At 43.0% G+C, this 16687-nt stretch overlaps 1 protein-coding gene across 1 annotated transcript in view; it reads left to right on the top strand.

Moving 5' to 3' along the window:
• The first annotated feature begins 96 nt into the window (after positions 1-96).
• NCAPD3 (non-SMC condensin II complex subunit D3) overlaps positions 97-16687 on the top strand; it is a 44483-nt gene continuing 27892 nt past the window's right edge. Inside the window, exons 1-14 of the mRNA XM_014593746.3 lie at positions 97-204; positions 2536-2690; positions 3264-3426; positions 4676-4857; positions 5854-6027; positions 6116-6177; positions 6448-6535; positions 8995-9128; positions 9533-9605; positions 10352-10477; positions 10674-10923; positions 12210-12272; positions 12438-12521; positions 14927-15000. Of these exons, the coding sequence (XP_014449232.3) occupies positions 144-204; positions 2536-2690; positions 3264-3426; positions 4676-4857; positions 5854-6027; positions 6116-6177; positions 6448-6535; positions 8995-9128; positions 9533-9605; positions 10352-10477; positions 10674-10923; positions 12210-12272; positions 12438-12521; positions 14927-15000 (1689 nt within the window). The 5' untranslated portion in view covers positions 97-143. The remainder of the gene's footprint in view (positions 205-2535; positions 2691-3263; positions 3427-4675; positions 4858-5853; positions 6028-6115; positions 6178-6447; positions 6536-8994; positions 9129-9532; positions 9606-10351; positions 10478-10673; positions 10924-12209; positions 12273-12437; positions 12522-14926; positions 15001-16687) is intronic.

Raw genomic sequence — 16687 nt, 5'->3', positions numbered from 1 at the left:
CCTGGCGCAAGCGCGTCATGTCCTCCCCGTACTGCGCAGGCGCCGCAGGCAGTCGCTTCCGGCGGGTGGCGATTGGCTGGCGCGCTCGGGCCGCGCCGATTGGCCGGTTCGAAGGCGGCGGCGGCGGCGGCGGCAGCGGCGGGATGGCGGCTGAGGCGCTGCTGCGGGGCCTGGAGGCCTGGGGGCTGCGCCGCGTCGGTGCCGGTGAGTGCCGGGCCTGGCATGTGGGGATGGACGGGTTTGACCCTCTGTGTAGATACTGCGGAGCTAATGTCTGTTTCCACATGCAGATACTGCAGAGTTAATGTCTGTTTCCACATGCAGATACTGCAGAGTTAGTCTGTTTCCGTGCACAGTTAATGTCTGTTTCCACATGCAGATACTGCGGAGTTAATGTCTTTCCACATGCTCCCGAGTCACAGAGGGATGGATTAATCTGTTAGGAGAGGACTGAAGGGAGGGTCTTTCCCTGCCCTCAGGGGAGGCTGATGGCTGTATTTGGGGCCAGGAGGGAATTTAACCGATGAGGGGTTCGACCTCCCTCTGTAGCCAGGGTCGTGGATCTCTTAAAAGTGTATTAACAACCTTTTGCAGCAGCGGGATGCCACGGTCCCTTGCTTCCCCCGGGGCGTGGCGGCAGGACTGACGGTTGAGTTGCCAAGCGGCTAGACTGGATTTGTACGGGGCGGTTTGGAGAGGCAGGAGGTTGGTCCGTCAGTGGTTCTCAGCCTTTGTTTTGGTACCAGGACCCGATTGTAAACGTCAGCGGCTGGTCTCAACCCGGCTGCATCAGCCAAAAAAAAGCCGATTGCTGATACCATCCATTTTCCTTACATCAGTGCCGATCCAACACGGGACCGATGCATCGGTGCGCCTCGACTGGGGCCTCCCTGCCCCATGCACTGGGGGGGGTGGGGCCTGGGAGTGTGGGGCACCAATAAATGCCCCCGTGCATGTGCCCAGCCGCAGTGCAGCACGCGGGTGCCCACAAGCGCAGTCCGGCTGGTAGGTGTAGTGGGGGAAGGGGCATGGTGGGGCGCAGACTGCGGCCCCTGCAGTGAGGGAGGAAGTGGGGCACAGCATGGGACAGAGCCGCGAATGGCTTGTTGGGGGACAGCCTCTGCCGCTGAGGGGCTTCACTCCACGCACATATCTAGGGGTACACATCCCTCGTGCCCTCGCAAAGTGCATGCAGCAGCAGAAGCTGCTCCCCCTTCCCATGCCCCCCATATGAGTTGCTTGGGGCTCTGTCCCATGCCCTGCCCTGGCTGTGCAGTGCCTGCCTCAGCCCCACTCCCTCCCTCTCTCACCACCACAGGGGCCTTAATCTGCCCCCTGACTCCCTCGCCTCGCCTTCCCCTACAATAGACTTACCAGCCCAGCACTGGCCGGGCCGCATATCGGCAATCAGATCAGTATCAGCTGATATGGTTTCTTAAAAATCAGCCATCTGTATCGACCCAAAAAGCCTCCTAGGCCCCAAGCAGCCACTTGCAGGCTGGAGCTCTGCCAGCCTGCAAGGGAAAAGCCACAGTTTCCCACATGTCTCTCTTTTAAAGGAGATTCCATTTTTTAAGTTTGTCGATCCGTTTTTAAAGTTTGTTCAGGACCCTTTCATATAGTCTTGAGAAACACTGGACTAGAGGATGAATAAAGGTCCCTTCCAGCTCTACTGCTCTATGAGTCTATGAACTGAGACATTCTTTTCTCTCTTTTGTAATTGCTTGATCCCTTTACGAAGAAAATAGGGCATGGACTGTCATGGCACGAAACAATACGTACATGAGTACGTATATACAGCTACTTCTGAGCCTCTGGTAGTTTGTTCTGATTTCTCATGGAGCATATTGCATTATTTTACAGTTGCTAATATATGCATTGGGATAAGAGCTAGTGGCTTATATTGTTTTCAGCTGTAAAACCCCTAATGTTTTAAAACCCTGTTTGAAACAAAAAGAAGCAAACTGTTTTGATTATTTGAGACTTCTCAACTGGCACACTGATAGAAGAGGCTATGATAAGATATTTTGAAACAGGAGTCTTTAACTCTGAAGCTCTTTTTTTCCCCCCTATTATAGTAGTATAGAGTTAAAGATCTGTATTGCATCTTGTAAAGCATATAGAATTTATTTCTTTCCCAAGGATATAGTATAGGTGGAGACTTCATTCTTAGTGACATGAAGCGGGTCATATTTGGACACTGATTCAGCTCCATTTTTGTGTGAATTTTTGTTAACTATTTTTGTGCTTGAAGCTTTAAATAAGTACATGTAATACATCAAATAAGAACCATTTGTTTGTTTTTTTAAAGGGTTGTCACTCTCTGGCCTAACACCAGTTCATAGAGTAAATAACTGTTTCTACCTCAACTTGTTCTATGCTTATAAACTACTGCCGGCATGTTAATAATAAGTAACATTTTTTGTTTTTGTTTGTTTAGAGTTTATAAGCTGTTTTGGGATGGAAGGTGTTATATAAATATATTTTATTTGATTGTTGATCTAGAGTTTGTGTTTTGTTTTTGTTTTTCCCAAGCTTGGGTGGACACTGTCTGGGATTTAGATTTCACAGAAGCAGAGCCTCTGGATTCCAGAGTGGAAGAGGGAATCACAGAAGATGGGCTTGATGCTTTCACTCAGCTGTACAAGACTCTCTATCCTTTTGCTGCAGAGGATCATGGAACCACTGAGGTAAGGCACAAATTATCCACGTCCTTACCTATTAGCACAGAGGTCCCTGCTGTGTACTTCTGTTGTTCAACTTTTTCCTGTCTTTCTGCAGTAACTTTAATTGACGTTTTTGACCTCAAAATGAGCAGCTTATGTTTTGTACAAGCTTCAAAGTCCCAATATGTCTGGCATATTAAGATGTTTCTAAGAGAGCTTATTCATATAAAAAACCTTAACATAAGAGGAAAGGACAGAATGATAACTGTTGGGAATCTTAATGCTAGTTGCTGAACAAATATACTGTCACAGTTCATACATATTTTTCCATTTAAGTTATGCTTAAACATCAACATAATTATTTTAATGTATTATTTTCCATCTGTTACTTCTGAGTCACAAAAGAAAATCTAAACAAGGTTGATTATTCTAAATGTCTTGCTTTAACTTGAAAAGGACTCTAGTCTGTATATGACACGTTTTTCTTGCGACCAGTATCATAGCCCTGTGTATCATTGTTGTAACTTTGATGATGAGTAGTGACAGGTATAGATTAGTGTGCAAGTTATTCACCGTTAGTTTTCTGCTTTGTCTCAGAGTGTCTGGACCCTTTTTGCTGAGAACAACCTACCCCACAATGCTCTTGTGGCCATCTTGTATCATTTTGTCCAAATGGGCCAGCACAAAAGGGCTAATGTCCAACAGCGGGTTTATGCTCTCCATGCTGCTGGGTTGTACTTCTTATTGCTTGAAATTCCAGGTAAGTAGATGGATTTGCCTTTCTGTCTTTTGCAGAGTTGCCTGCTTGGACCGTGCTTTTATCTGTCTCTTGTTGATAAGAATATAAGTTGGGATAGTCATTTTTTAGCTGTTGCCCTCAAGGTCAAGACTGTTTGAGGATGTGTTGTGCTGGGAAAGTCATTATGATCTGATAGAAGGGACATAGTGTTGTAGTCATGATGGTCCAGGGAATATGTGAGAAACAATGTTTGTTTGGTAATTTTTTTTTTATTGGATCAGTTGTATAGTTGGGAGAGATGTAAGACACAATGTCTTTCCTCAGGTCTGAAAAGAAACAGGCCCAGCCTCCACCCCGCCCTTACTCGATTGACATGAAGCACATTGACAAGAGAGCTTGTACTGCCGATTTCTTGTGCTGCATCTCTTCTGTAGATAGAGAGGATATAGCTGTCCGCAGCTGCCAGCCTAGCTTATGCATGAAAGCAAAATTCTCTAATTAAAGTAAAAGGTAGTTAGTTTTCTATGATGTATTTTTCTTGCAACCAGTATCACAGCACTTTTTCTTTAACCTGGGTGTTTGTCAATGAGCTTATGTAGTTCACGGTGAGCTCTTGTTTTACAATTTTGCTTCTTTTTTTTTTTTTTTTTTTTTTTTTTTTAATGCAGCACATCCCAAATTAATTGATCATCTTGTTTTGAATAGCACTGATAATCTCATTGCTGACCTCAGTTGCTTCTGCAGTGTAGTTGTTTTGGTTTTTTTTTATAGAAATGCTTTCATCCACCTTCTAAATCAGTGATTTTCAACCAGGGTGCTGCAGCACCCTGGGATGCCTTGAAATCCTTTCAAGGGTTATGTGCTGTGCCACATAATGTTAGCGCTGTTAGGTATGCAAGCATGATTCATAAGATATACCCAGAGATTTTAAATAGAAGTCCATAGTTGTAGATTATGGAATCCAAAGTTGTAGTCTTCCTGAATTTTTTTGAAGCAGACAAACACTTTTATTTTTTTGTAGTTGAAAAGTCAAAACTAGGAGCTGGAATTTTTTGAGGGGACTAGAGTCTATCCAGAGGTGTCTTAAGTCTAAAAAGGCTGAGAACCACTGTTCTAAATGTATTCAGAGTACTAGGATGGCACTTGTGTTCCAGATATCCAATTGACTACCTGTTCCATTTGTACAGTGAGATTATCTTATCTTTTTCTGTGTTAATAGTTATGTTCTGAACATGACTAAAATCCTGTCGTCTTTTTGGTTTCTGGACAGGCAGTGTAGCTAATCAAGTGTTCCACCAAGTGATGTTTGACAAGTGTCTTGAAACCCTGCAAAAAACCTGGCCTCAGGAATCTGATTTGACCAGAAAGAGGAAAAAGAACCATGGAAAAAGTTCTCAGGATAATACAAAAAATAAAAAAAGAGGAAGACCAAACAGGAGGGAGATCTCTGAGGTAAGAAGATGGTTTTATCCCTTCAGACGTATAATTCCAGGGGCCAAATGCTCTTAAACTCATATCAGGACCAATATTATCATTCCTCTCAAGTCAAAATGAGACTTAATGCCAACTTGTAGAGCTGGTCTTAGTTACTTAATAGACTTGCACATTAGTAGGGGATGGGACCCTAATGTATACTGCAAAGATTTACCAGCAAAATTTTGAGTGGCTTCACTCAAAAGTTTTTGTGTAGCGGCAGAATCTTCCTTTCTTTGGAGCAGATAAAGGTTTCTGGCAAGATCCACAGGTAGCCAAAGGCACTTGTAAACACTCCCACACTTGACAGTTGCCCAACTGATGCCTTTCCAACCTGCACATGATGCTCTGGTAGTACAGCTGCTGTAATAGAGCCATACAGCCACCACAAGTGCATGCATGAGTATGTACTTGTTCTGTCAGCATGGGAGTGGGACAAGGCCTAAGGGTATTGGAATGTTTGTATTAATCTAATAATGCAAGCTGGAGGGCTGCGTACTTTCAAGCAGTTGTGAAGTGCATTTAACTTCTGTGAGAGCAGCTCTGAAAAAGTTCTAGCTTTTATAAAATCTTTGTTATATTTGTTGAGTTACATACTACACATTGAAGGAACTTTCAGTACGAGTGAGGGATGAAGATGTTCGGCAGAATTAGGGACTTGAGATGATTCTGCAGGAATCCATTTTGTATAGACTGAGATCAGAATTAACACACATGCCCCTAATTTTACAAGCATTTTCCTATGTGAACTTTTCATGAGGCTAAGTAGCATGGGTTTTGTGTGTGTCTAGTCCCCTCCCTGTCCCCCTCTCCTCCCTAACACTAAAGTTTGGTATTTTGGATGAATTCCAGTTCTCCTTCTTTAGTATTATGAAATAGGTTCTAGTGTCCGAGTATCTGAGACGTACTAAGACATGTTTGCTTTCTGTTAAAGACCACTCTGAGAAATAATGTCTTTGCTTTTTGCTAATCTAGATGGATGAGATTTTTGAGGAGGAGGAGGAGGAGAATCAGGGAGAGGTTTATTTTTCAGCACAAGATCTACTTCAAATTCGTCAGGCAATCTTTCTTCTCATGAAAAACTTCTTAAGACTTCTACCCAAATTTTCCCTGAAAGAAAAACCTCAGTGTGCCCAGAATTGCCTGCAGGTAAGCAAGACTTCTAGGCACTTGGCTTACAAACACACCTGCAACACTCCCTTTTACAAACTCTCACTTTCCTTGCTCTGTCTTGCAGATCTTTGTTGAACTGACAAGTTTTGAGCCTGTAGTGCACGAGATCGAGTTTTCAGGAACAATGTGAGCTGTTACTTCTTAATATAGTGATTTGACAAGCTAAAGCACTAAATGTGTGTATTTGTATTATTCTGTTTATATTAAAATGGAAACAGTGATTTCTTTCTTCTTTAGAGATAATTGGAATGTATTCTTCCTAGCTGACATATAAACAGCATTCAATTAATTTTAATCAAGGGCTTCCAGTTAGTAATGAGTATGTTTAATCATTTAATTAAAGTAACTGCATATCTAGTAAACATTGAAGACATCTCAACATGTTCTTTTGCTTAGGAACATTAATCAAGCAAAGTATGTCCCAGAACTGGCTTATCATGGGCTGCGGTTGCTGTGCTCCCCGCTACATGGTGTAGAAGATAAGGTAAAAGTCTTGATAAAACCTTTCCAGGTCTGGATTTATACTTAGAAAAAATTGCAATTATTTTTCCCCCTTTTTATGTCATTTTTGTTACGTGCCTTTTTTCCCCAGAAAGAGATGGTCTAGATAAACTTTTATTCCTTGTTCCTATTTCCTATGACTTCATTGATACATCAAGCATACCTAAACTCAATAGTTGGAAAACATTTTGACAGTTGTTTCAAGATAAGCATATCTCTGTAAAGCTGCATCTCCATATCTTAGAATAGAGCATTTTAACATTGACTGGCTTTGAATCTAGCTTCCTGCTAGATGGAGCTCTGATATCATTTATCAGTATATATTATGGGACTGTAAGCTGATAGTGAGCTGGGAGATGTGACAAAAATCACATACACCAGGAGTGGGCAAAATACGGCCCACCGGCTGGATCTGGCATACCAAGGGATTCTGTTTGGCCCGCAGCGGGTCCCTCAGCCCCTCCCGGCCCACTTGCAGAGAGTAGTCCATACTGTGGCATGTGTAGCCAATTCCTCTGCCATGTGTGCACCAAGGGCAGCGCTGCCTGGGTAACCTGGCCCATTTGCCCCACGTCTACTACTGGAGGTGCCAGACAGAGTGGTCTGGTGGGATTTCCATGGAGACTAGCCCAGGACCCCTGCTGGCAAGGCATGCTCAACTGGGTGGATGGGGTGGTGCTGAGGGCGGGTGGGGAGCAGCATACAAGAGCAAGACAGGCGAGCAGGGCTGGAGCCGGGGCTGGGATCGCTGGGCCAGTGATAGCATGGGGCTGCGGCCTGTGGCAAAGTCATGATCCACTTTCTGCACATCCCTGCCCATGAAACCAGTGCCCGTCACAGGGACGTGGGGAGTGGATTGTGGCTCAGCCCTGGGCCCTGACCCCATACTGTCACCACCCTACCTATCCTGCTCTCTGCCTGCCCATATCCCCATCCCATCCGCCCAGCCAATCGTGCCCAGCCCACGGGGGTTCCAGGCTGGTCTCCATAGAGATCCTGCCTGCCTGCCCACTCCATCCAGAGTCCTCAGATAGGATCAGCTGGACTTGTCGTCATCCTCCCCCCATCACCAGCTTGCAGCAGCTCATCAGAACTCCTTAATGGCCCTCTAGCCCAAATAATTGTCCACCCCTGACAAACACATATTACAGTAAGCGGGGCTAATGAGAATTCATTGACTATCCTTCCATATAGGAACATCCAATTCTACTGAAAGTCTGCAGCTGCACATTTTTATTTTTGTTAAATGAAGCACGCTGAATAAATTCTCAGTTATCTGCATATTGCTTCTATTTCTGTTGGCCTCCTCTCACTGCATTGATTGTTCTATAATGTAGACTACCACAGCTAGCCAGCTAGCTGCACAGGGAAATGCAGACCACAGCACAGACTAGCAAAATAAATATTTGGGTGGTTATTCAGGTGGGTTTTGCAACCTGCACTGAGCTCCCTGCTGCCATGGCTAGATTATTAGCAGTACTTGAGCTACTTAGTTTAAACCTAACTTGGGTCTGGTTTTACCATGCCGTGGTGGGGACACCCTTAGAAAGTACACATGATTTTCTGAATTATACAATGTCTAGGAACCTCTATTGCTTGTCTGGTCAAAACTTGAGTCCTCCTTACTAGGCCTCTGCTCAGATGATATGAGGATAAAGCATAGGCTGGGGAAGACCACTAAAGTAAGGCAAGTGTGGAATGGAGACAAATTGGAGAGAGTCCAGTGGAGGGCAATGAAAATGGCTAGGGGACTGGGGCATATGATTTCTGAGGAGAGGCTGAGGGACCTGGGCTTGTTTAATCTGCAGAAGAGAAGACTGAGAGGTGATTCAATAGCAGCCTTCGACTGCCTGAAGGGTGGTTCCAAAGAGGATGGAGCTGTTCTCGGTGGTGGCAGGTGGCAGAACAAGCAGCAATGGTCTCAAGTTCCAGCAAGGGAAGTTTAGGTTAGATATCAGGAAAACTTCTTCACTAGGAGGATAGTAAAGTACTGGAACAGGTTACCCAGAGAGATTGTGAACTCTCCAATCTTCCAGGGTTCTGCTTTGAGCAGGGGGTTGAACTAGATGACCTGCTAAGGTCCCTGCCAACCCAAATTTTCTATGACTGTATATTCTGTGTGTTTCTGTTAAGAAGGATTTAGTTTCCAGTACAACAGTTATGTGCTTTTTTATTTCTGTTGTCCCTGTGAAGGAAGTAGCTTTTAGGTCTTATCAGGCTTGTATGAGTTCTGTTATGTTTAGTGTACTCCCAGCATAAGAAAATGCTTTCTGTATATGTGGCTTTCCTCTTAAATGATTCAGTTTGGATTGGTATTTGGTTAGGAGATATTGGTAGCATAAACTTATCTGATTTTTTTTTATCACTTCATTAACTAGAATGGAAGGCTCTTCTGTACCTGTTGTTGTGGTTTGTCTTTCTCATTGTGTATGTGTCTTCAAGATTCTTCGCCGGATATTCCATCGGATTCTAAATGTCATCCTCATGATAGAAGGGGGAAAAGGATCCAGGACCACAGTCCTTGCTGTCACATCTCAAGTTGTCAGTATCAGGAATCAAACAATAAAATTTATCAGGTAAAGTGCAGAATTCTGTAGTTGCAGAGTTCTGTAGTTTTGGGTGAGTTCTGGTGTCTGTAATGGGAGCTTATTTTGGGATAGAGGACACCAAATGTTGGAAGAGTCATAGTGAGGGTGGGTAGCACATTTCCTGTTCTAGATTTTGCAGATCTTTCTGAGGGTATTTTTAACTTACTTCAAAATGGGGTGAGGCAGGCACTTGCTAGGAGTTTATCCTTCCTTAATTCTCTCGTCATCTTCCACTTAGTATGAAGGATGGTAAAAAACTATCTCTTACACAAGAACATATCCCACTTTTCCTTCTAAAAAATAACATTTTCAGGAAATGTGTCTTTGGGCTTCAGTTTTGCCTCCTATTATGAAATGACCTATTCCAAGTTGCTTGTTTCTATCTTGCGCAGTGCTGTTGTAGATGAACTGAAGGAGGTTGCCTTTCCTGTGCTCCGTATCTTACTGCAGCATATCTGTGCCAAGGTAGGCTAAATTTTCATACTTCTTGGGTCTAAAGACAGCAGCCCTATTCTTGGATAAATTGTGATTCCTATAAATGGATATGAAGCATCCATTTTCTCACATTTTTAAACAGTGAAATATTTCACAATGGAGTGTCTGTTCAGTATTTAAGTGTGTTATTCATTTTATCATAAGATTTTCAGTCTTTTAATTTGATTTAGTATTTGAACTATATGGGTCAAATAGTTTTCATAGTATGAACCATATTTTAAGGGAGAGTTGTTCATGGACACTTGATACTTCCAGTTGACAGCCTATAAATAAATGAATAATCCTATGACAAAACAATTGCTTATGTGACCAAGTAAAGTTAGGTCACTACTCTAGTGCATATGCATTACCATTATCGCGAGTTTGGTAGCCAGAAGCAAGATTACAAGAACCCTATGACCAGACAGCTGTGTCTCATTTGGAAACACTTGATGTGGAGTCTTCACGGCCTCCTTGAAAAGCTCTGATTCTTTCATTTTACAAAGAGAGAATCTTGGCTTTGTAGAGTAGTTGCACCTTCCCTGAGGCCACATATTGAGCCAATATCAAAAGCAAGCTTAAAAGTTAGATGTCCCATATTCCAGTCTTGTGTTTGTCTGAAACCTTGTCACCTGCTTGCATAGGTGATAGTTATATTGAAGATGGAGACATTTTAGCTACCGTAACAGACTATTATAATATTGGTATCAGCAAATACTTTTGTCCTTGTGTTGCAGGTCCCAGATAAGTCTGAGTATCGTACATACGCTGCCCAGGCTCTGGTGCAGTTGCTGAATAAACTCCCTTGCGCAGCATATGCTGACTTTATGTCTTGGCTCTATAGATATTCACACAATGCCAAAGTAAGTGGAGATCCTTCTCTGTGCATCAGATCTTGGTGCACAAAGTACTTTGGACTTGACAAGTGCTGTTTAAAAACTAAATAGCATTCTCATTCTTGTTGATATCTGGTAGTCACTGAAGTCTAGCTTAACAATAGATGTTTCTTTGCTTTTAACATTTCTGTAATTGAGAATGTTGTGTTCTTTACTTCAACAGATCTTCTACAGAGTGTTTGCGCTTGATGTAGCTTTGGCACTGTTAGATTTGCCTGAGAGAGAACCAGACAGCTCCTTGTCTCAAGAACATCAGAAGTTTCTAAAGCACAAGTTTCTGGTGCAGATCATGGTGTTCGGCCGCTGTTCAGACAAGGCACCTACAGTCCGTAGCAAAGCACTATGCAGCTTTGCTCACTGTCTGGAAATGAAAGCTACCACTACCTTGGAGAGTATACAGGAGTTATTACAAGGTAGTAAGCATAGCAGCTGAATTCAATATTGTTAAATAGCTCATGCATTTTCTGGGGAATTGTTAGTGGAAGACCAATTAACTGTGAAGTGTTTAGAGATCTGTTCCCAGAGCCCTTATGCACTCTGTCAAAAAGACAAGAGGTAGATCCTGTGTTCCTCATTAGAATGTCTATTTGAAAGGTTTTTACTGCCCGATGTCTGTCTCCTAAAATATTTTCTTGTGTAACATAATTCTAACTACTGAAATGCCCCCCCCCCCCCTCTTTTTGAAGTTATTTTTTGCCACGGTATTTGATTAAATCTTGAGCTACCTTTTGCCCCTGCAGAGTTGAATCTCTCACAGCTCTCATGCTAAACTTCCTTTGGTGTGGTAAAAAGTAGGGGCATGTGAAATGGGCCGTATTCAATTCAGATTTGGCCCGAATTGGAGACAGTGATTTGATTTGGTTTGCTGTCCCTGATTCTGTTTGGCCGAATCTGAAGATTCAATGCTGATTCAGAGAGTCAGTGATTCAGCCATAGACACAGCTTTAAATGTTTTTCTACATATCTTGAGGTACCGGGCATGGCTCGTGAATGCTGTGATGCCGGGGTGCATGGAGCATCCCACAGGAGTGTGGGGGGCTCCCCAGCACACTCAGCAGCAGACCCAGAAATGGACCAGAGGCATTTCCGGTCCACTTCCAGGTCTGCTGGGGAGCACATTGGGGGGGGCCCCGTGCCCCTCCAGCTCAGCGGTTGGCTACGGAGGAGCCCCGGGTGCCCCCCCCAAACCCAGGAGGCACCAGTTGCTGAGCCAGGGGACACAGTGGGGGGCCCCCAGTGCGCTGTCCGGTAGACGTGGTAGTGGACCAGAAGTGTCTCTGGTCCACTTCCCGGTCTGCTCCCGAACGTGCGGGGGAGCCCTTCGTGCTTCTGTGGGATGCTCCATGTGCCCCAGCTCTGCAGCGATCAGAGCCCCTGCTACCTAGAGGTATATAGAAAAAACATTTAAAGCTGTTTTTATGTCCATATTGCCAAATCTCTCCAAATTGATTTGGAGGGTTCCAATTCGATTCGGAGAGATTAAAAGGTCCTCTGATTCGATTTGGAGATTTGGCCACCGAATCGGGCCAAATCTCCGCTGAATCAAATCAGGGACCGAAGCTTCGCACAGCCCTAGTAAAAAGCCAGGTTGCCTGTTCCAGGCATGAACAACAGCATTCCACTCTTAGATTCTATGCTTGAATTTTGGAAGAAAGTGGCATCCTGAATGAAAATATTTTTATGTTTCTTCTTTTGACAGCTTCTAGATATACAGGTTTGGAGACGCATACACATGCTGAGAGTTATGCAACCAATACAGAAGGTAAAGCATAAGTTTCTTGTTGTTCAAAGTTATGGATATTTTTTCCCATATCCCTTTTGTTTTTCTTAAAAAAATTATGAAATTTGTGTGAGTCCTTCTTCACTTAGTGATGCATCACATCGCATGTCCCTCTGGCATTCTCAAACACTTGACTTTTTATTACAGCTACTTCCAGCCATCCACTGAAGACTCTTCCAACATTCAAAACCGTTGAACTGACAGGCAGTAATGATACTACTGTCTTTGACGGTATGTCAAAATTGGACCAGTCTCTTTTCAGTTGACTTTGGAAGCCTTTAATAGAAATGTGATCATCTTATGTAAATATAGTGTCCAGTTTTCTGTACATATGTGAATAAGTTTCCATGGAGCTGTTGATTCCACTTAAAGAGGATGAAAAGGGGAGGAAGTATCTGGTGCAAAGAAATTTAATTTTTCTTTTCAGTTTGGAAAAGGTGTGTAATCTTGAAATGGTGACATTCATTTCCACTAAAGTGGCAGTAACACTTGTCGAAAAGCAGGTAATTCTTTTCTTCCAGAAAGGATAGTAATTAATGTGGAACATAATACTTGTAGCTCCATAAATTTAAGAATAATTAAATCTCTTGCTTCAGTGCACAGAGAATGAATACGTTTTCACTGCATAAAACCATTGAACCTGTTGACTTATATGGGATGGGAATGCACTTTTCTGCAGCTTCAGGTACTAGCTATGGCTGGAGGCAGGATATTAAGCTAAATGGATTGATACATAGTGGCAATCTGCTAGTCTTAATTTTTCCCATATCTCACAAATCGCACAATTTAGCTACTTAGACCATTTCACTCCCCTTGAATTCTTTCACTGGATCCTTTTCTTTTTTCTGTGTCATGTTCAAGCTTTGTAACCTAACCTTTCAGGCTCTGCTAGCTTCTCTGCTCTCATTTCTTTCTGTTCATTCCCTTTGAACTGTTAATAATTCAGTTTTATCACTGGTCTTGTATCCCTCACTTCTGTCTTGATTCATCCCATGCTGCTCCCTAAATGAGATCTACCCCCGTCAGTGAACCAGGCTCCCACCTTCCCTATTCAAATACTTACTTAAAACACTTTTGGTTATATATAAATTTTTAATCTACTCTCTGAGATAGAAATGTCCTTTGGTTTACTTGATGACTAATGTGTTCCTCTATTTGGACGATGGGGTCTTTGTAGCAAGGAGTGTTTTGTCTTTTGTCCTTTTAAAATTCCCTTCGTTCTCCAAGAGTACATTTGGCACTTAACAGGTTTAAAAAAAAAAAAGCTAGATACAAAGGCCTCCACATGCTCTAGAGGCAAGCTGAAATATCACGGACGCGTGAGTCAGAGTTGAGGTGTATTACCAGAGCTGTCTGGCATGCATTATGTTTGGCTCAAGCCTGTGCTAATTTCTCACTTTCGTAAGGACCAAACAGCTCGTATTTTAGAGTGAAAATAAATCTTAGCCAATTCTAGTTAAAATGTTACAAAACTCACGAGTGCAAAAGGCAAGAATGAGAATATTGGCTCTGAGGCAAATGCATGTTGGAGAGTGTGCTGAGCCTGATTATGTACTATATCAGCTGCATTACATTCATTACCTTGTTAGTCCCCAGCTTGCTAAAGGTCACCACAGCATTATTTCTGTGTGCTGTACTGGCACTTACCAAGAGCACAATTACTTTAGCCAATTTGGTCACCCCATAATAAATGAGTTTGTTGTGGAATAACTTCTCCCAGTGAAACTTTTTGCCACTGAGGCATTGTCTCTCAATAAAAAGATCTGACATTTTCAGGCTTCCTAGTAGCTGGAGTCAATTGGAGAATGTAGCTGCCCATTCAAAAAAGCCACGTGAGGCCCAATTCAAAGTCCATAACAGTCAATGACTGCAAATGGGTTTAGATTGGCCCCTTACCAGAACTTAAGCAGTGCTGCTATAATCCACAAAGATTCAACTTGGGCATGTGTTAAAGAAACACTGTTTTGTTGGGGGAAAGTACGCTTAGGGGGAAAAAGATGGTGGAGGAAATTCCTGTTTAGGGAGCCCTGAAAGATCAAGGTAGAAGGAGTGTTGAAGCCAATTTGCCAGCAGTGAGTTTGTATTCAAATGTAACTTGTGTGTTGAGCGCTATAGCTGACAGTACTACAAACCAGTTATATGTGGCAACTAGCAAATGTGCTTGTAGAATGTACATCATGTCTCTAAAAATATGGTAAAGTGTGTTTCGGTGTAGGCAAAGAAAAAGTAGGCTTTTGGCCTAATTTAATTGTGCAGTACTCCTCCTGTATGTGTCCTCCTGCTGCCCTCAAGGGTCTTCTGGATCCTACTTTTTCTTTGCTACTTAATGAAGTCAACCTCAAAGAAGCCACTTGATGGCCTGTTACAATTTCCCACCCCCATCTCTAAAATGTGCATTATTATTTCCTGACATTGTAGGGAACTGATAGGTTTAATTTACTGAAGTTTTGTGCTCCACTCTGAAATCCTATCTGTCCAATTTCATGTTGTTTCTCTGGTAGTAGCTGATACTGAACTGATCTGTGCTGTTCCAGGTCGTAGTATGTTAGTTGTCCTGTCAGCACTACGTGGCAGTATTGTAATCTCTGTCCCTGTTGGATACCATGACCTTTTTTTCTGATTAATCCCATGAATAGGGAAAGAAATCATAACTATGTTAAGACTGAGAGCAGGAGATGAGAAGACAAATGTCAGGAAGTCGGCACTCCAGGTATGTTTCCTGCACACTGCTGTAATAGTGATATCTGAGAATACTGTTAAAATACAGCTGACAGTGTTTATCTGAACCCCAAAGGACCATTCCCTGTTCTCATATATTCAAAATGTCCAGATATCTGAGACATCTATAATTAGGGAGCTCTTCAAATTGCGATTTTGCTTTTTTCACAGAAACTATGATTTGAGGCAATTTCCACAAAAAGCAGTGTTCCCCGCAAAAATCGCTGAGGGGGGAAAAAAAACCTTGTTGAAAATAAAATGCTGGCTTCCTAGTGGGCCAGCATGGCATCCACCCCCTCTTCCCTTTGCCACTGATTGGCCTGCCCATTATGCAGCTGTGCTCCTCTCTACCCATCAGCAGTAAAGGGTGGAACCATATGAATGGCAGCCCTCTCAGCCAATCAATGGTGAGGGGCCGGGCCACAACCAGGGCCCCTCAGCCAATCAGTGGCACAGGTTGGGGCCTCGCTGCGAGCAACCGCAAGAACAGTGGCAGGCACTGTATTTGGCCTATGAAATCGCCTGCCTGCCTCCTCGATTTCAGTAGGTCCCTACCTACTGAAAGACCAACGTCACCAAAAATGAAAGACCAGCATAAAAACCAATCCTACACAGCAATCCAGAATAATTACAATAATGGTACTAAAAAACTGAAACACATAGGTATTCAATTATTTGCATTTCTACTGACCAGGTATAATTCAAGTATTCATGTTGGTTCAGCAATTGTCAACCCATCTGGATCATGGTGTATGCCTGAGAGGTCACCCAGATGTTTGATGCATATGCCTTGGCAGGAGTATGCAGGAGTGTAGGCTGCCCAGACCTCCCATCCGCCCTTTTAGGGCATTGAGACAGAATCCAAAGGCCAGACTGAGTCCAGAGTTGTGGTGCCTCCATAGCTGTAGTTGTATAAAAATTCGAGAACTGAACCCAGATCTCCTGCGTGGTAGACAAGGGTTTTACCACTGAACCACAGAGGATTCAACGTATGCATGAGTGAGAGCTTTACCATAGACATGTAGGTCACAGTCTTGTAGTGACTGCGTCTGGCCACACAGAGCTCAATGAAGGATCGTGGCCTTTCACAAAGCCAACAGTTAAAGAGAGAATCATGGCCTCATTTGGCTAATCTTGTACTTTGCAGACTGGTCTTAAAAAAATCTTTGACTTGTCCGTGAAACAAGTGCAATGGTGAAGAAAAGTGCCAATACTCTTCCTGAAGTTCACTTACTCCATCGTTTAGAAAGAGGACGTTATATGTCAGCAGACATTTAATTTGATCTGTCAACTGAGGCCTATTATTTGGTTGATTAGGCTAGTTTAGTTTAGAACACATGAGCTTGTTTACAAAGAAACTATATTTTATCCAACTTCAGCTGAAGAAAGAGGCATAAGTTGTCTTTTAAAAAAAATATTACAGTAATTAGACAGGGTTTAAAGTGAAGTCTCTCTTTGATGCTTTAAAAAGAAAATTATGGATAACAACTCGTGCCCTACAGTTCGCAGTTCTTTATAGATTGTGTTTTAATACCCGTATTGTTGTGGGGCTTTTGAATGTGTTTTTTCTCTGACTCCTGTGTGAAAAGCCCACACAAAAGAGAGTTGAGTATACAGGGGGAAAGGGGAAGCTGACTTTATGCAAAGTGCTGTTACAATGATTGAACATGAAGGGACAG

The sequence above is a fragment of the Alligator mississippiensis genome, chromosome 16 (genome assembly GCF_030867095.1).
Source record: "Alligator mississippiensis isolate rAllMis1 chromosome 16, rAllMis1, whole genome shotgun sequence".
Taxonomy (NCBI): Eukaryota; Metazoa; Chordata; order Crocodylia; family Alligatoridae; genus Alligator; species Alligator mississippiensis.
This window is presented reverse-complemented; position numbering and strand designations above follow the sequence as displayed.